The sequence below is a fragment of the Pygoscelis adeliae genome, unplaced genomic scaffold (assembly GCF_000699105.1).
Source record: "Pygoscelis adeliae isolate BGI_AS28 unplaced genomic scaffold, ASM69910v1 Scaffold154, whole genome shotgun sequence".
Taxonomy (NCBI): domain Eukaryota; kingdom Metazoa; phylum Chordata; class Aves; order Sphenisciformes; family Spheniscidae; genus Pygoscelis; species Pygoscelis adeliae.
The window spans coordinates 4,134,118-4,152,754 of record NW_008825113.1 but is presented as its reverse complement, the minus strand read 5'-3'; the positions used below and the strand labels follow the sequence as shown (position 1 = coordinate 4,152,754).

The 18,637-nt window shown below is 42.6% G+C and overlaps 2 protein-coding genes across 2 annotated transcripts in view; both read right to left on the bottom strand.

The window, feature by feature from the left end:
• Positions 1-443, bottom strand: part of PCP4 (Purkinje cell protein 4) — an 80,920-nt gene extending 80,477 nt beyond the window's left edge. The window contains exon 1 of the mRNA XM_009328036.1: positions 297-443. Coding sequence (XP_009326311.1) covers positions 297-443 — 147 coding nt within the window. The remainder of the gene's footprint in view (positions 1-296) is intronic.
• Positions 444-4,125: 3,682 nt separating this feature from the next.
• The window catches only part of IGSF5 (immunoglobulin superfamily, member 5), a 24,425-nt gene continuing 9,913 nt past the window's right edge, over positions 4,126-18,637 (bottom strand). The window contains exons 3-8 of the mRNA XM_009328034.1: positions 18,285-18,593; positions 13,025-13,153; positions 12,483-12,507; positions 9,372-9,478; positions 7,345-7,421; positions 4,126-4,269 (exon numbers count right to left, since the gene is read on the bottom strand). Of these exons, the coding sequence (XP_009326309.1) occupies positions 4,126-4,269; positions 7,345-7,421; positions 9,372-9,478; positions 12,483-12,507; positions 13,025-13,153; positions 18,285-18,593 (791 nt within the window). The remainder of the gene's footprint in view (positions 4,270-7,344; positions 7,422-9,371; positions 9,479-12,482; positions 12,508-13,024; positions 13,154-18,284; positions 18,594-18,637) is intronic.

Here is an 18,637-nt window from a genome sequence, read left to right as displayed (position 1 = left end):
GAGCACCCCCCTCGGCCCGCGTGCCACGCTTCTTTTGATGCAGTCCAGGATACGGCTGGCTTTCTGGGCTGTGAGCGCACATTGCTGGCTCACATTGAGCTTCTCATCAGCCAACACCCCCAAGCCCTTCTCCTCAATCCATTCTCCGCCCAGCCTGTATTTTGCTTGGGATTGCCCTGACCCATGTGGAGGACCTTGCACTTGGCCTTGTTGAGCTTCATGAGGTTCGCACGGGCCCACCTCTCAAGCCTGTCAAGGTCCTTCTGGATGGCATCCCTTTCCTCCAGTGTGTCAACCGTACCACACAGCTTGGTGTCATCGGCAAAATTCCTGAGGGTGCACTCGATCCCACTCTCCATGTCACCAACAAAGATGTTAAACAGCGCCAGTCCTAATATCGACCCCTGAGGAACGCCACTCGTCACTGGTCTCCACTTGGACATCGAGCTGTTGATCGCAACCCTTTGAGTGTGACCATCCAGCCAATTCCTTATCCACCGAGTGGTCCATCCATCAAATTCCTGTCTCTCCAATTTAGAGACAAGGATGTCATGCAGGACAGTGCCAAATGCTTTGCACAAGTCCAGGTAGATGACGTCAGTTGCTCTTCCCTTATCCACCAACGCTGTAACCCCGTCGTAGAAGGCCACCAGATTTGTCAGACACGATTTGCCCTTAGTGAAGCCATGTTGGCTGTCACCAAATAACCTCTTTATTTTCCATGTGCATAGTTTCCAGGAGGATCTGCTCCATAACTTTTATAGTTATTTGCTTTAGAGCAAATGCCCTGGGTTACTTATATTTTATTCTCACTATGCTCAGATATCAATTAATGAATAATTTCATTAATTTCAATCAACTCATGCTGTGTATTGACCCATTTTCTGTGGAACTTTCTCTGAAGTAGCATAGCCTCACTGAGGTTGCAGTTCACTGAAATAGAGGCTGCTGGCTGCTGGTCAGTGACCTAAAACTCATTTTCTGATGCTATAGATCTCATACAACACATTACAAATACAAAATGCAGAGGAGTAGGACCACAACAACCATTTCATATTTAGACCCTGATATGCTACATCTGCTAGAGCCTCTGCTCAGTTTTGCTTTCAAAGTTGTTTCGTCTTCAGATTAATGCAGTGCTCTACTAGTTCTGTCAGTCCTAGTCTGAGAAAAAATGGTTTCATTATTCATTACATCCTACACATTGAAGGGAAAAAAGACAGCTCTAGTGGTTCGCTGCACAGCCCAACATTACAGGAGCGAGTTTCTAAGGTTGTCCCCACTATCAGTAAGGATGCAATATCATCAACATTTCTTTCACATAGTTTTAAATCTCTTTGTACTGTCAGCTTGGCATCTAGTTAACCATGGATATTTGACAGTCACATATTTCAAAGCCTGCCTGTTGACTTATCATCATCTGCCCTGGATGCCTTTTTATAGGGATTACTATAAAGGGACTATTATACTGGGAAAAGCTTTGCAAAGTTCATTGGTTTGGTTGGGGAAACAGATGCCCAAATCTTTCCATCTCTTCCAGCTCTTCAGCCAAATAAAAAGAGAGCTAGCAATACATGGATGAATCAGAAGGTAAAATGAGTGTGTGTTATCAGCTGATTTCAGGGTTGAATCCTTCAGTGATGTTTTGAATACTGATCTTCAGTCAATGAAAGAAGGACTTCTGCTATTACAAGCATGTTATAGTCATTTCTGCAACCCATATGACATCAGTGATATGAATGATGAACACACATCTGGCATTATGAAAGAGGGCTCTGATATTTAAATTGATTTGACAGATGGCAGCTCCTCAAACAGCGATGCTGTGGAAATGTGTGATAAACTGAAAGCTTTGCCTGCTATTAGCCAGCCAAAAAAATCCAAGTCTAACTGCATTAGAACAAATTGCTGAAATTAATGTGGTAGGAGTACTTTCAAATGTGTCTGCATGCATCACACATTTGGCTAACTGTTAGAACAAAAAATCAGGGAGGCACAGCTTTCTGTTTCTGAAGGTTATTTTTCCCCCTGCCCTCAGTTTTTAATTCTTATTCCAAATTCAATTCCTTTAGAGGAGAACACCCACCCAAAAGTTCTGGATACCCTCAGAATAATTTGGGTACACTATCACTTCAAATAGCAAACCAGTTCCATCCTGTCAACTTTTCGTACACTCAGCACATTTCCCTGTCCATCAATAGCCTGGAAATTCCTTCTCATTTTTTCATGGGTTAATCTCACCCACATAACTTCACTCCTCCCCTTCTTCCACAGACACTTGGAAAAATTATACTATAAACTGCACCTGCCTTTTCTATATCTGTATCATCAATATTTATTACTCTCTTAATCAAGATACGCTGACCAATGAATATTGTAACATGACATACTCTATAGTACCTTCCATCAGTAGGGGTAAAATTATTTGCTGTCATTGGTTTATATTTCTATTTTATTGACCTTTTAATTTGATTCTGATAGCTTAATTTTTCTTTTCAAACAATCCTCAGAGTCAGAGCAGTTATACACAGTGCAATAAATGGAGCTACAATTCATCATTCATTTCCTTCCCAGTATAAAACCACAACCACAACTAAATAATATTTCCAGTTTATAGAGTCTCATTTGGAGTAGTTAAGAAGAAAAATAGATCCTTCCCCATTAATGGAGCCATGACTCACTCTGGATTGGAGAGGAGGTGTGTGGCTGTGGTGGCAAGTGCAAGCCTCCTGTAGCTGTGCTGAAGTCAGCTGAATTACACCAGGGATGAATCTGGCCCACTATAAATGAGCACTCACTCCCTCTTATGAAATGGTCTTCTGATTTATCATAGAGACATTTATGGCATATTAAATGGACTAATTATGAAGCTTGTGTAGGAGACTGCCCAGTCCTGCAAGATGCTGAGTCCTTAGAGCTCATTTTGTACCAGTAGGACTTTAAAAATGCAGTTCCTTGGAGGTTGCACTCAGGACCTGGCAGAACTAGCCCTATGACCCTTGTTCAAGCTAAACTGTCTGTGGCATTGCCCCCAAATTTGCTAAATCCAAGGTAAGGGATCCCCCTCATTGCACTTGGGTTTTGGAAGGAGCTCTACGCAATGGGTCAGGGCATGAGAAACGGCCCCTTGGATGGGACCTTGGTCCCTAACACCCATTTGGCCTGCAGCTCAGCCCTGGGACTGGGAGCAAGGATCAATCTCCTGCCACCACTGACAGTAATAAAATATGCAATTAAACAGAAGCCTGTAACTCTACTCTACTCATTTGACCTTTTCTTGGCTGATGTAATCAGAATGAAGACCTTCCGGCACCCCTGAGTGATGCTCCTGGCCTCCTCTTCCAGTGGCTGGTAATTTTTTCCTCAGCTCAATGACTTAGTTTGATATTCATCATTTTTTAAATGTCTCGCACACCTTTTTTCTCCCCTTCTTCTTTGCTGAGGTATTACTTTTCCCAAAGATGATTTGTCAAATCTATTGTTCATGTTGTGAATTGATCAGTGCAATCACTGGGGAACATTTATCTTCTGTGAATGTTTTGCATCAGTTTCTGATTCAAAGAGTTTGAATGGCCAATAGCTGACCTAAGTGATTTTCTGTTGTCACCTTTTACAATAAGACCCACCAGGTATTTCAGGCTTTGTACCTGGTTGGGTCCATGGGCAAGGACTTCTGAGGAAACAAAACCTGTGATAAAAAGTCTCCCTTAATCTCTCAAATAATTTAAAATTGTAACTTTTTACATATGGAACAGAAGGGATCAAATTTGAAGCCGATACCTCAGAGACGCAGGAGACTGCCTAATGCCACTGACCTGTGCAGAAACTTTCCATCCAGTTTTCTCCTGGGAGTGGGAGGAATGGGCTGTGCAACAGGTATGATCGCCTCTGTCCAGCCAAATGCTAACTGGGAAAATCTTCACTCACTGCGATTGCCCTGCTTTTCATCTTGTCCCGACATCCATGAGCTTCTTTTAATTTTGAAACTCTCTGTTCAAACTTTGCCTGTATGGACCTATTTTCTGGCCTTGTTGCTGTGGTTAATCCTGATCCCATAAGGTGACAAGGAAGGCAACCACAGAAATCTTAACTACTTTCACCTTGCAGAGGTGGAGAGACAAGGCTTTAGGTCTTCAGTCTCCGTGAGTCTTTCCATGAGTAGACGGTCTCCTTGTTCCTTCCCCAGTCTGCTCCTGAGGGAGGACTTGCGTTCTTCACTCCTTCTTCTTGACCTCCATAGAAGCACTGCAAGGACTTTTGCTCATTTTTCTTGATTATCCAGGGAGAGAGAGGCAATTTGCTGGAGTCCACCCCTTATGACCTCCTTCACTATGGAAAAAATTCTCTGGATAACTTCTCTTCCTCCTGTTTTTTTACTTCCTATTTCTCATTAAAAAGTGCAGAAGAATAAAGACGAAAAACCTTTGGGAATGTTTCCAGTATCCAGGCAGGGAAAGCCAACTGAGAAACACAACTTTCTGTGCTTAGAAAATGCAGTGGCAGGAAGGCAGGTGGTTTCTGAAGAAATTGTTTGATTCAGCACTAATCAGCAAACAGTTAAATGGCTTGCTATCTGATTTCTCCTCCTTGACAAGAAATATATTACAACGAAAGAGCACCACAATGTTTGTTATGCAATATATTGGCAACAGTGGTGACTGAACTTTATTAGAATGCATCCAGTAACACTTTTCGTCAGAAAACCTCTGTTACGCAGTTAACAGGGAAGGTTATGAATGTAAAAGAAAAACACTTTTTTTGTCTGGGAAATGTTTTACTATGTTTGTATATAATGCCATAAATTTAAATCGTGGACTGCAAATCCACAATTTAAGGTAAACCTTCATCAACCTTTATCAGCTCCTGCATATACAAGATGAGGCCATCACAATATACTGAGAAGCCCTATTCAAACTGAGAAATAGTTTGTCTTCACAAGCAATTTTTAGATTGCTAAGTATTCCTCCAACATATGGAAAACAGTTATAAAAAATCTTCACCTCGAGATTATCTCTTGATATTTTTCAAAAATATGTGTGCAGTTACTGATGCAGCTAGAAGCCACCATAACAGACTTGTACCAAATTTTGTCCAGGGACAACTGGTTTAACAGAAACGGTTCAACTTTATGCTGTGTGCCTGTGAAGGATTTCAGTGTTTCCCTAGCCACTGGGCTGCAAGGGACCTCCTAGGCCATCTAATCTAGCATTTGACATGGAGGGCTGCACCTACATTCGTGTTTCAGTTTGAATCAGGAGCATGAAACCAATGCTTGTGAACCCAGTCTCCTGATGGTCCCCACTCACAACACTATCGTTCTCACTGTGGAGCTGTCTGAGACGACCCAAATTGGATATCTTTCAGATGACACCAACTGGCTTAATGTCCCCACAGTGCACAACCAGCGCACATCAACCATCAATGAGCACCCACGCACTGGGAAATGGCTATAGCTAACTGAAGTTATCGCCTCCCCCTGAAATGTGTATAGGGTGGATACGGGATCCTCAGCACAAGCTCTTTTGCTTCTCAGAGCAGACCGTAATGTACCACATGCCTTCTCCATGTAAACATAGCCAGTGCCTTATAATCCTGTTCATAAGTGTATTAAACACTGTCTGAAACTTTTGCTCAGGGTTCTAGATCCACACTGAACCCTCAGCTGTTTTATACACGCTTTTCCACTTTGTTTTAATAGTATTTTGTTTGACAAGTAATTAATGTCAAACATCATAACTACCAGCCACAAATACATCAGTATCATTGCTATTACTTTTACTGTTATTATTTTGATCATTGTTTTAATCATTGATTGAGTACTTCCTAAATGTCATTGTGTACCAAAAGAGCTAGACACGCTCTGCTATGATTTATATGCAATGTCATTCCAAGACAGATTTCTGCATTGTACATGTTGAAACAGCTCTTCAAAACTAAATGAGTTATCACTGTGTTGAGGAGTGAACTTGGTACCACATCACTGCCACTTTCCCAAAGGAATATTGGCAAAAACCATCATGGAGGTGCTAAATGTATTTTACAAATATATGGCATAAATTAAGATCTATGTTGCTGTTGTGCTAGAAGCTAAGAGAGCCCAGCACCACCCTTCAGAACACAGGTAGCTGAAAATGGAACAAGTAGAGGAATAAACACTGAGCTCTACTTCTTTAAATGTTAGCCACGTGGAAAGGGGGCAAAGCTCTAGTGCGGACTGGGTGTTAGCTGCGTGCTTTCCCTTCCGTCATTTACTGCTGAGATACCCGAGGTGTCCAAGATCAAAGTTCCTGACTGAAGCAACTTCTGCAATGTGGAAGTGTAATTGGAAAATACAATCAAGAAATGATTCAGAGAAAATGCACATTTATTTACTGTATCTGCACTGGATTTCGTTTGCAAAGGAACCTCAAACCTCACCTCAACAGTGCCTCCATCTTATATCCACATCTCCTCCAGTGTGGTAACTGGGTAGAACAACAAAAACATTGCAGACCTCCACTTTGGCAAAGGCAGCTGCCCAGAATTATTACATGCCCAGAGCAAAGCAAACCTCCACATTATAATGGTTTAATGTATAATATACACAGAGGTGAATTCTCAAAAGCCAAGCCAGAGTTACTCTGGCTGGCAAGGATGCAATAATTAATTAATGGTAATAAGTGGGTTTGTGGAGAGAGAGAGGAAGAGACTTTAATCCCAGGAATGGTGAAAAGACAATTGGCTTTACCTATGGGAAGTCTGTCCCAGCCAGAGCTACCCATCATGCTGGCCAGCAGAAAGGCCTAGCTGACATTTGGAGGAGGAAAGATATGGAAAGCAATGGAAAGGAAAGAGCAGACACTGACTGAACACCTGTCAAGAGTTCAAGGAGCGGCTGGATGATGCTCTTAGTTGTATGGTTTAGTTTTAGGAGGTCCTGCGAGGAGCAGGGAGTTGGACTCGGTGATCACTAAGGGTCTCTTCCAACTTGAGATATTCTATGATTCTATGGGGGGAGGTCTGTGACTTCGCAAATTTAGCCTAGGAGGTGGGGAGGAAGATGTAGCAGGGTGCTGGGGGGAACAGATGTGACAAAAGCCTTATTAGACATTTCTTCCAAATATCAGGAGTGGTTGTTTCTCCCTCACCTCCCATCCCCCATGAAAATCAATCTAAATCCAAGGCTAACACCCAGGGCACTTATCCTTATAAATCAGACATTCAGGAATGCTGAAGGGACATTCCACTTACCCAATGACAGCTGTAATTGATTTATAAATGTCTACCTCCACCCAAAATCTATGTTTGGATATAGTACGATACACACTGTGAAAAAAAAGGTCAAGATATCAGCATTACAATTACCTTTGGTACAGAACTGGTATGTAAATCTGCAGCAGGGACAGTGAACTTAGAAGACATTGGGGGAAGAGAGGCAATTCCTGCAACAAGAATATATAAGATTGCTGTTATTCAGTGTCCACCATGGCATGAACCACAAGCCATCCAGGAATACGGCTAAATATGATTTAATATTGTGAGCCAAACTCTAGCTAACTTGTTGGGCAAGGTTTTTGTAGTGGGGGGGAGCTTGCAGGGGTGACTTCTGTGAGAAGACACCGGGAGCTGCCCCCATGTCGGACAGAGCCAGTTCCAGCCGGTTCCAAGACTCCTGTTGCTGGCCAAAGCTGAGCCCATCAGCGACACTGGTGGCACCTCTGTGATAACGTATTTTCCTGCTGCAGAACAGCAGCTGGAGGAGAGGAGTGAGAATATGGGAGAGAAACAATTATGCAGACACGAAGGTCAGTGAAGAAGGAAGGGGAGGACATGCTCCAGGTGCCAGAGCAGAAGTTCCCCTGCAGCTCATGGAGGACCACAGTGGAGTAGATATGCACCCTGCAGCCCGTGGAGGACCCCATGCCACAGCAGGTGGATGTGCCCTGAGGGAAGCTATAGCCTGTGGAGAGCCCACACTGGAACAGGCTCCTGGCAGGAGCTGTGGCCTCATGGAGAGGAGCCCATGCAGGAGCAGTTTTTCTGGCAGGAACTGTGACCCTGTGGGGGACCCACACTGGAGCACCCCATTCCTGAAGGACCGTACCATGGAAAGAACCCATGCTGGAGCAGTTCTTGAAGAACTGCAGCCCGTGGGAAGGACCCACATCAGAGAAGTTCATGAAGGACTGCATTCTGTGGGAAGAACCCACACTGGAGCTGGGGAAGAGTTTGAGGAGGAAGGAGCGGCAGAGACGATGTGTTACGGACTGACCACAGCCCCCATTCCCCATCCCCCTGCGCTGCTTGTGGGGAGGAGGTAGATGGGCTAGGAGGGAAGGTGAACCTTGGAAGAAGTGGGGGTGGGGGAGGTGATTTTAGTTCTGTTTTTCTTTCTCACTATCCTACTCTGTTATTAATTGGCAATAAATTAAATTAATCTTCCCCAAGTGGAGTCTGCTTTGCCTGTGACAGTAATTGGTGCGTGATCTCCCCCTCCTTATCTTGACCCATGAGCTTTTCCATCTTATTTTCTTCCCCTGTCCTGTTGAGAAGGGGGAGTGATAGAATGACTTGCTGAGCCCTTGGTGGCCAGCCAAGGTCAACCCAGCATGCTAACGAATATGAAAGGAGCCCATCTAGGACCAGTAGAATCAATTTGTCCAGGTTTACTTAAGTTTTTCTTCTATTGTTTGTAACTGCTACATTTTACAATACCACATGCTCTTGAAATCTTTCCACCGCACTTATTTCTTCACAATTTATTTGTTAGAGAGAAAAGGATGTACGACTGGATTATAGACTCTGCACAATAATTTTATGTCATTAAGTGTTTGATTAAACGTTTTGATAATAATGTGGTTATAAATGCAAGTGGTGGGTAACGATTTGGTGGAGATTTACATTTCCTTTTGAAGAGTCTTTGTGCTTAAGGACTACAATTTATAATGCCTTAGTCATTTATCAGTAAAATCATAGTTCACTAACTGCCTTTTTTTCTTTCCTTCTTTCTTTTTTTTTTGTTCCTTTTTGTTGGTGGTGGTAGATTTTTTTGTTTTTACAGACCAACTGCAAAATATTGCCTAAATTGACTATCATATGGGAATCCAGCACTCCCACCTCTGGCCCCAGAAGATATTTGGAAGAACAAAGGCATTTAAAAAAACAAACCCAGGACTAAAACTAAATTCAACTGCAAAGAACTTTGATGTTTTCTCAGTACTTTTGAAGGACCATACTCTAGAAAACCCAAAATGTTCTGAAGAGGTTCAGGCCAAGCACAAGTCCTTCACAAAGTATTGTGAAATCTTGTAATGTAATTGCTTGACATGTTGTCCAAAATGCCTATGTTGAGAAGCAATTTGATAATATGTAATTCACCATCTTAGACTCACTTGGTATTTGTACGCACGGTTCCTCTGGAATGTATCCCTGATTTTCACTACCATGCCTTTGCCTGTTTTCCAAATCGCCATCTTTTTTCTTCTCAGCTGAAACTTTTCTAGAAACAAAAAGGCCTGTCATTACAACTTCATTATGATATGAGAACGCCTGGGTAGTAGGCTACAGAGAAAGAATTATATGTCTTACTTCTGAAAAAATAGGTGCAAAACATATCTGGGCCTTCCAAGTAATTAGCTAGTACAAATCTTGTCCTATGTAAGTATTACCTGTGAAATTCTGTTTGGGAAGTTTCCATCAGCTGCATTATCAGAAAGCAGGAAAATAAAGCGAGCGATCTTCAAAGAGTGAAGACTCTATTCCAGATCATAGGTTTTGTAGGAAATGAATTTTGATCTCTAATTCTGAATTACAGGAAATTCAGTGGCCCAATAATGGAAAACCAGCTAGGTCACTTCTGACAGCTCATCTTTTTTGTGATTTGAGCCCCTCCCAATTGCAAAAACAAAGCATGTTATCTCACATCACCACAGTTAGCTCCCAAGTGATTCATCTGTACACTCCAAAGTTAATCTTTCACTTTGAAATTTACAAGTGAGCGTAGCCCCAGTGAAGCTGACAGAACTTCCCTGGTTAAAGTTACACATCTCTGAATTTGTAGAACGGTGACCTGTATAGCTGCACAGCAAGAAAAGAGTGCCTTTTTACTCAAAACTCTTATGCTAGAAAAGATGCTACTATTTATCTGTTCTTACCACGGACTCCTCTCCAGGATAGTCCCAGGTCCATCATTGCCTAGGTTTCTGGTGTGGCAAGCACAAATTGGTGGCAGGACTATGACAACCCAGGGATTTGTAGGAAAAGGGAGAAATATCCCTGGTCAGCAATATTTGTGGAAACTGCTGCATTTGCTTTTTTATGTTTAGTAGGAATTACTTTGCAGGCCCATAGAGCTTCAGATGAGCATTACTGATGCACACATAAATCTGATGAGCCAGCTATGACTACATGGCTTTTTTAGGAGACAAACATGTTAGATACCACTAAGAAACCTGTCATGGTTGCTAGAAGGCAAGAGCAATTGTTTAGGAATAACCACCTCCACATGTTACATGATACTGTACTGTCTATTTTATCTGATCATTAGATCTCAACAAACTCAGTGTAATAGACAAATTGAAAGCAGCTACAAAGCAGTGTGGGAGGTACAGAAAGATAGCCAGCCAAGTTAAAAATAAATGTGGGAAGTAAACCAATATATCTTTGGTCTCACCACTTCTTTGCTACTACCACAATGCAGTTTCCAAAATCTGGACAATCATCATTCTTTTTACTGCAGGTAGGTTCCCCCCAAGAAAAAAAAAACACCGAACCTACAGAATCTGTAAGTGATTGTAAATAATTCCTGTGATCTCAATGTCATTGTTTACACACACTAAGATTTTGCAGAAATGTCAACACTGAGTTTCTAAGTCCAAGCTGAGCCGTAGAGCTTGGACTCATCCCAGTGCTTAAGTATTTGCTTAAGCGTTTGCTAAACTTTCAAAGTGTAAGCAGCATTTATGAAGTCAGTACAACAACTCATATTTAAAGTTCATGGGAAAATAGGAACTTCACTGTACTAAGGTCTAAAAACACACATTCTGTCATGAAGATAGAATTGTATTTGCCCAGACCAGATTCAAAGACACAGGGGGAAAGTAACGTTATGTCCTATTCTGGACCTGTTCAGGTTGTCTGCAAGAAAGCACTGTGCAGACCTGCATCAGCAAGGTAGGGTCCTGGGAAGGACCAGGACCCGGCCGTACCAGTCCCCACTGCTGGGCAGATGCTTCCTTGCATGTTCAATTGATTCTGCCTTAGCAGGGTTGACCCTTGCAGAAGGCTTTTGGCAGAACCAAGTCAGGATCCAAGCAAAAAGGCCTTGTAGGACTTTATTCATAGCAAAACCGATACACAAGTTGCACCTGTTTTTGGCTTCTCATTCCCTGCTGATTTAGTCCTGCCTTATTTATATAGCTGCACTTGGTAAAATGATCAGTTTAGCATCACAAACTAAGAAATCACGTGGAAGTTTACTGGTATGGCATGGCACAATTAGCATCATTTCCTCAGGAGAAAATAGTGTTTACCTAATTTCCTTATTTTGTTTCATATCAATAAAGTGCTCTATAAAAGGAAATCTGTCAACAGACCTTCACAAAGTTTCCCCACAAGAGGCCGTTAATGAAGCTAGGTATTACTGAAGCGCTAGGCAACTGTGGTGTAACGTTCTGTAAACTCATTAAGAGAAGGGGAGTTAAAAGCCCCACAAGCTAGGCAAGAGTATGAATTTACAGTGCTCCCTAGAAGCTTAGAAAAAATAACTCCAAATCACCCCACTGCCATTGCTGTCACAGCCGCGCTGGCGCCGATAAATAGGATCTTAATGCTGATAACCATCAGCTCATGATTTCTGAGGTTTTCCAACTCAATGCAATAATGTACCGACAGCTTCGTACTCAAGCGCCTCTGATAGTCGCTTGATTAAGTGTCGACACTCATCATCGGGGCAGCTTTATTTATTTATTTAACCGTTATCACCCTGACGCTAACGAGCCTTAAAAGAGCCGGGGAGCCCGTCTAATTGGCCTGCCAATCTACCCCAACTAGCTTGCGGCGAGGCTTCTCGCAGGAAGGCCCGGGGATCCCCCCGCGGCGGCCCCGGCGGAGCCGCCGGGCTCGCAGTGACCTCCCGTTAAGGATTTGCTTTGCCCGTCCGCCTCAGTGGGAGTACATTGCCGGTTTGTAATTTCTGTGCTCGCTGAATCAGAGAGGTAGCGTTTGCAGGATTTTGATTCTTTTCACCCGGTTTATTGTGGGAACAGGGTTGCGAGCTGCTGCCCTCGCCTTTCGCCCCTCAGGTCGGTCCCTTTCCCTGCACGCTGCCGCCCCTTCCCCTGCTGTGCCTGCCGATGGGCCAGGTCACGCAGCAGGGCAGCACCCGCGCGTCCTGGGAGTGCTGGGCGGTGGGCCACGGGAACCGGCACGTCCCTCCCGCCGTCCTGCAGCAGCCTGAAAGAGTTCGGTTAAAAGGAAAAATGCTCCAACCTCTTCCAGCTTACCTTATTTCATTTTGATATGTAGATCCTGAGAAGGAAAAAAGAAAAAAGAAAAAAAAAAGGATGTGTTTAAAATGCAGGAAACTAAAATGCCACCTACTGTAGAGCTGCTCTTAGAGCATGCACTGTGCTCCAGCTACCACAGGGGCATCTCCCCTGCCTGTTTACAAAATTGTGCAACGTCCCTGTAGGATAACTTACACAGAAATTGGAAATTGGGCATGCAGCACTGAAGGTGTGCTTCAACAAAGAACCTCAGCTTAGGAACCACACGTCATTGAAAGCTAACGTACTCCTGAAAAACGTGACCCCCTTGTAGTTAATGTGAATGGCTGACACCGATTACTTTGGAACCAATTTATAAGAGAAACAGCAAGGTGAAAGTAAGGAGCATCTTAACCAGGTCATGGTTAAGAGCGGGATCTGTCTGCTCACGCTTCTGCTCAGACCGTCTTTGCACAGCACCAGAGCTGGCACAACTAGGAGGTTTATATCTAATTGAAGATACTTTTTAATGTATAGACCAATTGTGAAGGTTCACTTACCTTTCTTCTTTAGGCAGCAGCAGCATACAACGACCGCAATAATAATGATCAGAATAATACCAACAAGTGGAAGCACAACTGCGAGTACAATAACCCACGTGCTTCTGCTGTCTTCACTGTAATCATTTTCTGTTAAATTAAATGGAGAAACATTGTACTATTAGAGCCTCAAAACATCCTTTTCAGAATATTTACCTTTTCTGCGAGAAGCTATTAACTGCTTGTTGATTATTTAACAAGGAGTCCGTGTTTTCCAAATGACAGACTCTGTATTTATGGATGGTGCCCAAGAATTTAAAATGTTTCCAAACAGAAATTCTTTATTGCAATTGTAACTTTCCCACAGCTACTTCTCTTCTGAAAAACACAGGGTTGCAATCTTCCAACCTAAACTTTATTTTGTAGATACGCTGGGCCTCCCAACATCCTTCGGAGACATTTGGGGTTGGGAAAAGGGGTTAAGATTCAATTTAGATGTCTATACTGCTGATATTAAACATCTTGCCTAGCTGCTCTTGTCAGTGGAGAGAAAATGGGTATTTTGGGCTACAGTTCATTTGGCCAAATGTGTATGTGTCCCTTTGGATAAGATGAACAGCTCTGAAGAAGTGTCCATTTCTCCCCACAGACTACAGCAATAGTCTTAGGTGCCTAGCACAGATGGAGATCTCTAGCCTGTAGATATGATTTTCTGATGAATCTCATCCTGGGATTTCTTTCACTGATTTCAGCAGGTGTTTGATTTTGGGACATACTTGGTAGGGCATCTATTATCCACCTAAAAAGCAGCGAAGAGCAAAACCTGTAAAGAGTAGCACCATTTGGGAATATGCAGCGACTAACCCATCTTCACTACTGACATTCTCACAACATTAACTTATTCCTTTGCCTTTGCTGTAATCTACAGAGTTAAATGAGGTGATTTTAAGATAATTCAGTATCTTGCTGAAATCGGTTGCTATGACCAGTTTTCCTACAGAGCTCTAATGTACCCAGAATCTTAAAAATATCCTGTATTTCTCACGCAGCTGAATGCACAAGGAAGATGTCGGTTCTGATTGCCGCATCATCCTGCCCTTTGGTTTTGACCAAATATTTCAGAAGCAGCTCTAGTTTGGCTATCCTTTGAAAAGCAGCCCCAAAGTCATTTTGGCAGATGTTTAGAAACAAACTTCCAATCCAAATTACAGGTGTGAGACGCATTCAAACCTGACAAAACCCATTCTGTTGCCCTGGGTTTATGATTGTCATTTCCTCATTAAAGGTCCCAGTTAACGACTGCATGGCCACATTTAGCTGGCAGCCTCTGGAAAAGGTACCGCAGCAATGTAGGTGACTGGTAGCTGCGCAGTGTCAGGGCTATGCCCCTGATGTGTGAACCAGCCTATCTGCTGGTTTACCTATGGCAGAGAATGAAGAAGCAAAACCTTTCTGTCTACAAATTTGCCTGGGCTTGTGTTTGGGGTTTGGAGGTTTCAGACTGCAGAGATACAGGACCAGAGCCTCCTACAAAGCTTGAACCTCTGTTAGGAGTCTGCATTCTCCAAAGCTCAGGTCATTATGATTAAGCGATTTGTTCCAGTGCTCTCTAATCCTAATGCTCAGTCAGCACGTTTTGAATTTCTTCTGACTATTAGAGAAAACAAGCACTCAGTAACCTGCAAACTAGTAGTTAATTCAGTAGGCTGTAATCAGTTGTGACTACAATTGGTGATAAACTAGTTTGTAATATTTTTATCTAGAAGTACTGCAACAAATATCTATATTCTATCATGTTTTGTTCCACAAAGCATGCCACAGGGATTTCAAGATGCCTAAAGTATGAAAGACAGCTATTTAGCTAAAGGGGAAAGCTTAACCTTAGTGCGAAGGGAGGAGCTAAACACACCTGCACTGGCCCATACCTTGAGGCTGGCTGCCACACCAAGGCATTTTGCTCCCTGTCAGCTTCAGGTTACATGCCAAAAGAGGATCTACAGAGCTGAAGCGAGAAGGACAGGATACAACACAAACATTCCTGGCACTTCAGCATTGTAGTTTCTCCCCAGTTTTGGAGGATCCAGAAAGAAACTGGAGCTGGGACCAGCAGGTGTGAATGCAGGAGCTGCCAGCTCAACACGCAAGTGGGGTGCAAGAGAGGGGCACTAAGGCATAAGGGCGTTAAACCCCTTTTAGCCCTATTAGTAAATCCACACCAAGTTACGTGAGGTGCTTAGTGTCGACAAAGCCACTTCCTCATTCTATAGGGCCCATCCTCTGCTGCTATCCTGACCTCTGGCTCCTCCCAAAGCTGCCCAAAAATTTACTTGGGCAAAGTATCTACAGAAAAGGGGATTTTCCCTGGCACACGCTGGTGACCAAGGAGAAATGAGAGACCGGAAAGCTGCACATCGCTTCTTGGCCACTTTGGAGCTTTCTGGCTAACTTAAAAAAGCGAAGGAAGATCAGGCTCAGGGCAGATTCCCTATCTTCATCTTCTGCAGGTCAAAGGCCACATGAAGTCAACACTGATGCCAAAGAGAGCTTGGGCCCAGCTAAGGGACTCTGCCATGGACCCCATTTCCCAATAACAGCTCTGTGAACGCATCTGCTGGGATAACTCCATAGGAGTTCCCAAATCTGGGGCTCAGCCAAACACCACTCTGAGTGAGGTAACTCTGGAGGAGGAGTGACTGACATAAAAATGCATCACCCCATATGGAAAGGTCTGAGATTAAGACTGATCTAGAGGTGCAGGAAGGTAGGACATTCGTTGACCAGGAGATGGCTGGCTGAAGAGGGCTCAGATTTTTGGTTGCAGTTCTTGTGAATGGACAGGTATTGCTTGTGAGGAACATGGAGGAATTCAATTCCTCAAGCTTTTACTGAAAGGCTGAAATTGATATTACAGTAGTTTTGGGAAGGACTCCTTAGATGTTTGAAGCTAGTTGTATTCTTTCCTGACAACAGCTAGCTAAGGCCGAGTCTGTACGTGAAAAGTCAGACAAGCTCTGAGATTTCAAGTGTGATATATACATTATATATCTTCCTCTGTCATAAATGCCATGTCTTTATTTCATTCTAATAATTTAAAGACTTCATATTCTCATATACTGACAAATTTTGAGTGTCTGCTGCTGCACAATGATTTTTCCAAAGAGAAATGAATGATGGTCCTATACAATCACTAATTATACATTAATTGTGCTTCATGACATCTGTTTTTCTCCTCTTCTGATTTACAATGAGTAGCTATGGAAACTGAGGGTGGATACCTCAGTACTTCACAAACGAGTAGGCAGGGGAATTTATTAATTTCCTCAGGATAGTTCTATTTTGCTTAGTCAGTAATTAGGAGCAATTTGACTACAAAAAAGTCATCTTAAGAATGGTGAAATGACCTTTTTCAACTGCATTACAAAGCAAGTACTTCTGAAAAAGGCTTGCTAATAATGACTCATACTTAAAATAAAAGGCACAGTTATTCAACCTCCTCGGTTGTTTATATGTCGAAACTTCTATACCAAACCCCTCATCAACCCACTATAAGAATGTCTTTGTACGTGCCGTGTTCACCCATTACAGAAGAAGAATCAGTTCATCAGGAGAAGCTGTCAGCATGATCATAGAAGTTCACAATGCTCACCACATCATGAAAAGAAACGTGGATTTGAGGCCTTACTCTGTACAGAAGACAGCTGGGGATGCATAGACCCACTGCAAAAAAACGTCCATATAACCTATGCATTTCCCATACCACAGGACAAGGCTGATAAAAGGGATGTCACTGTATGGTGGACTATGTCACCATAGGTGGCAGTGTACCTATATCCAGTAACCTCAGCTCCCTGCCATGCAATTAGTGCTTCAAGTTTAGTTTGTCTTGAGACCCCTCTACCTTACAGTTGACACACTTGGCTAGTCCCAACAAAGAAATTGTCTGGTATTGTCTCCCTCGTCTGCATTAAACACTGCTAACCCGCAGGGAGATACTTCCTCTTACTTGCTCTTATTGTGTTATGGTTTGGAAAAGAAAAACTTTTTGCATAGGATTCTGTTTGATTATGAGGCAGATCTGTAGTGATAGTCTCACTTGCTTTGTTCCACGCTGGCGGCACAGATCAGATAAAATCACCCTTTTCCTGATAAACCTCCTAATACTGTGAATGTGTTAAATTATGGAATTTATTTTCATAGCATGTCACTGAGGCCACAGATTAGCAGCATTACAAAAAATGCTGACAAGGTTAGCGAAAATATTTAGGGTTATCAAAGGTCTAACTGTTCTTGAGAGATTTGCTTAACAGCCATGCTTGGATTAAAGTAACCTTGAATTACCTTAAATAAAAGGCAATAAAAAGCAACCAAATGCACTATCCAAAGAATCCCACATATGTTGCTGCAGGACAAATTTTACCTTCCTTGAAAACATGAAAGAGACCATACCAGGAAGAGGTAAGCAGGCCCAATGGCTCTTTGATCTAAGTAGACTTGGGGATAAAGCCCATGATGCAGAGCTTCTCTTGATGACCTGATTCTTGCTCTGTAATGGGTGAATACACCACGTACAAAGACATTCTTATAGTAGATTGATGATAGGTATACAGTATAGAACTTCCTACATAGAAATGTTACCATCTGCAATTAGGTGCCAGCCTCAGTGCAGCCCTGGGGATGTTACCACCATACTACAATAGCTCCATCACATCTGATCACAGCTCATATGGAGAACTTTCTACTTGCATCTGAAGTGCTAGTACCAAGTTTATTCTGGGTTGTGTGTGGAAACAGGGAGTAAAATCCAGGGTTTTTTTCCAAGTCAGTGGTAAAACTGGTATTGAACATTATGGAGAACAATGTCACCTGAGGGTTTGGCTTTGAGTAAATGAGGTTTAACAAATTATGTTCATATGTCAGGCATGGCCTAATCAAAGATATTTAACATCTAAATTAATTAGATGTTTACTTGGACAAGGAGCAAAGGCCGGTTTTCTTAGCAGTGAATCCATAGTAGGAGTCAGTGGCAGGTGTACTGCTTCGTTTGTCTTGCTCAGTCCTAAGCTGGACTTTGTGGTTCATTAGACTTGTACCAGTCCTCTCACAGATGTGAATTTAACCCTACCTATCAGGTTGTGACTATTGGGTCTTAATTCTGTCACCTTCGCACAATAGTATTTCATTTGCAAATACAAGACTTTTCAAAATAAAACAAAGCAAAACAAAACAAAGAGCACAGTTCTGAGAAAACAGTATAGGAAAAATACAGCAAACATTCACTTACCTATAGTAGAGTTGACAAAAATAACAGTTACAGTTGCATTCTGAGGGTTAGGGAGTGCTTCTATGTCAGCTAAACAAGTCAAAACCTCAGTGTCTGTCGGAGTCAAAGTTAGGATGCTCAGGGCATTGTGGAGGTCATTAGATCCTTGACTTTGCTGGGTAACATACTTCGACTTATCAATGAAAGAGTCGTTTGTCATCCAGGCAATGTCTGGAGCTGGAGCCCATCCTAAGGCTTCACAAACAATTTCAACTGTGCTGTTCTCTTTTACTGCTAAGGTGCTATTTTTGATGAATAAAGATCCATTAACTGTAGGAGGGAAAAGATGTTTTGTTCCTTCAGAATATTTGGCT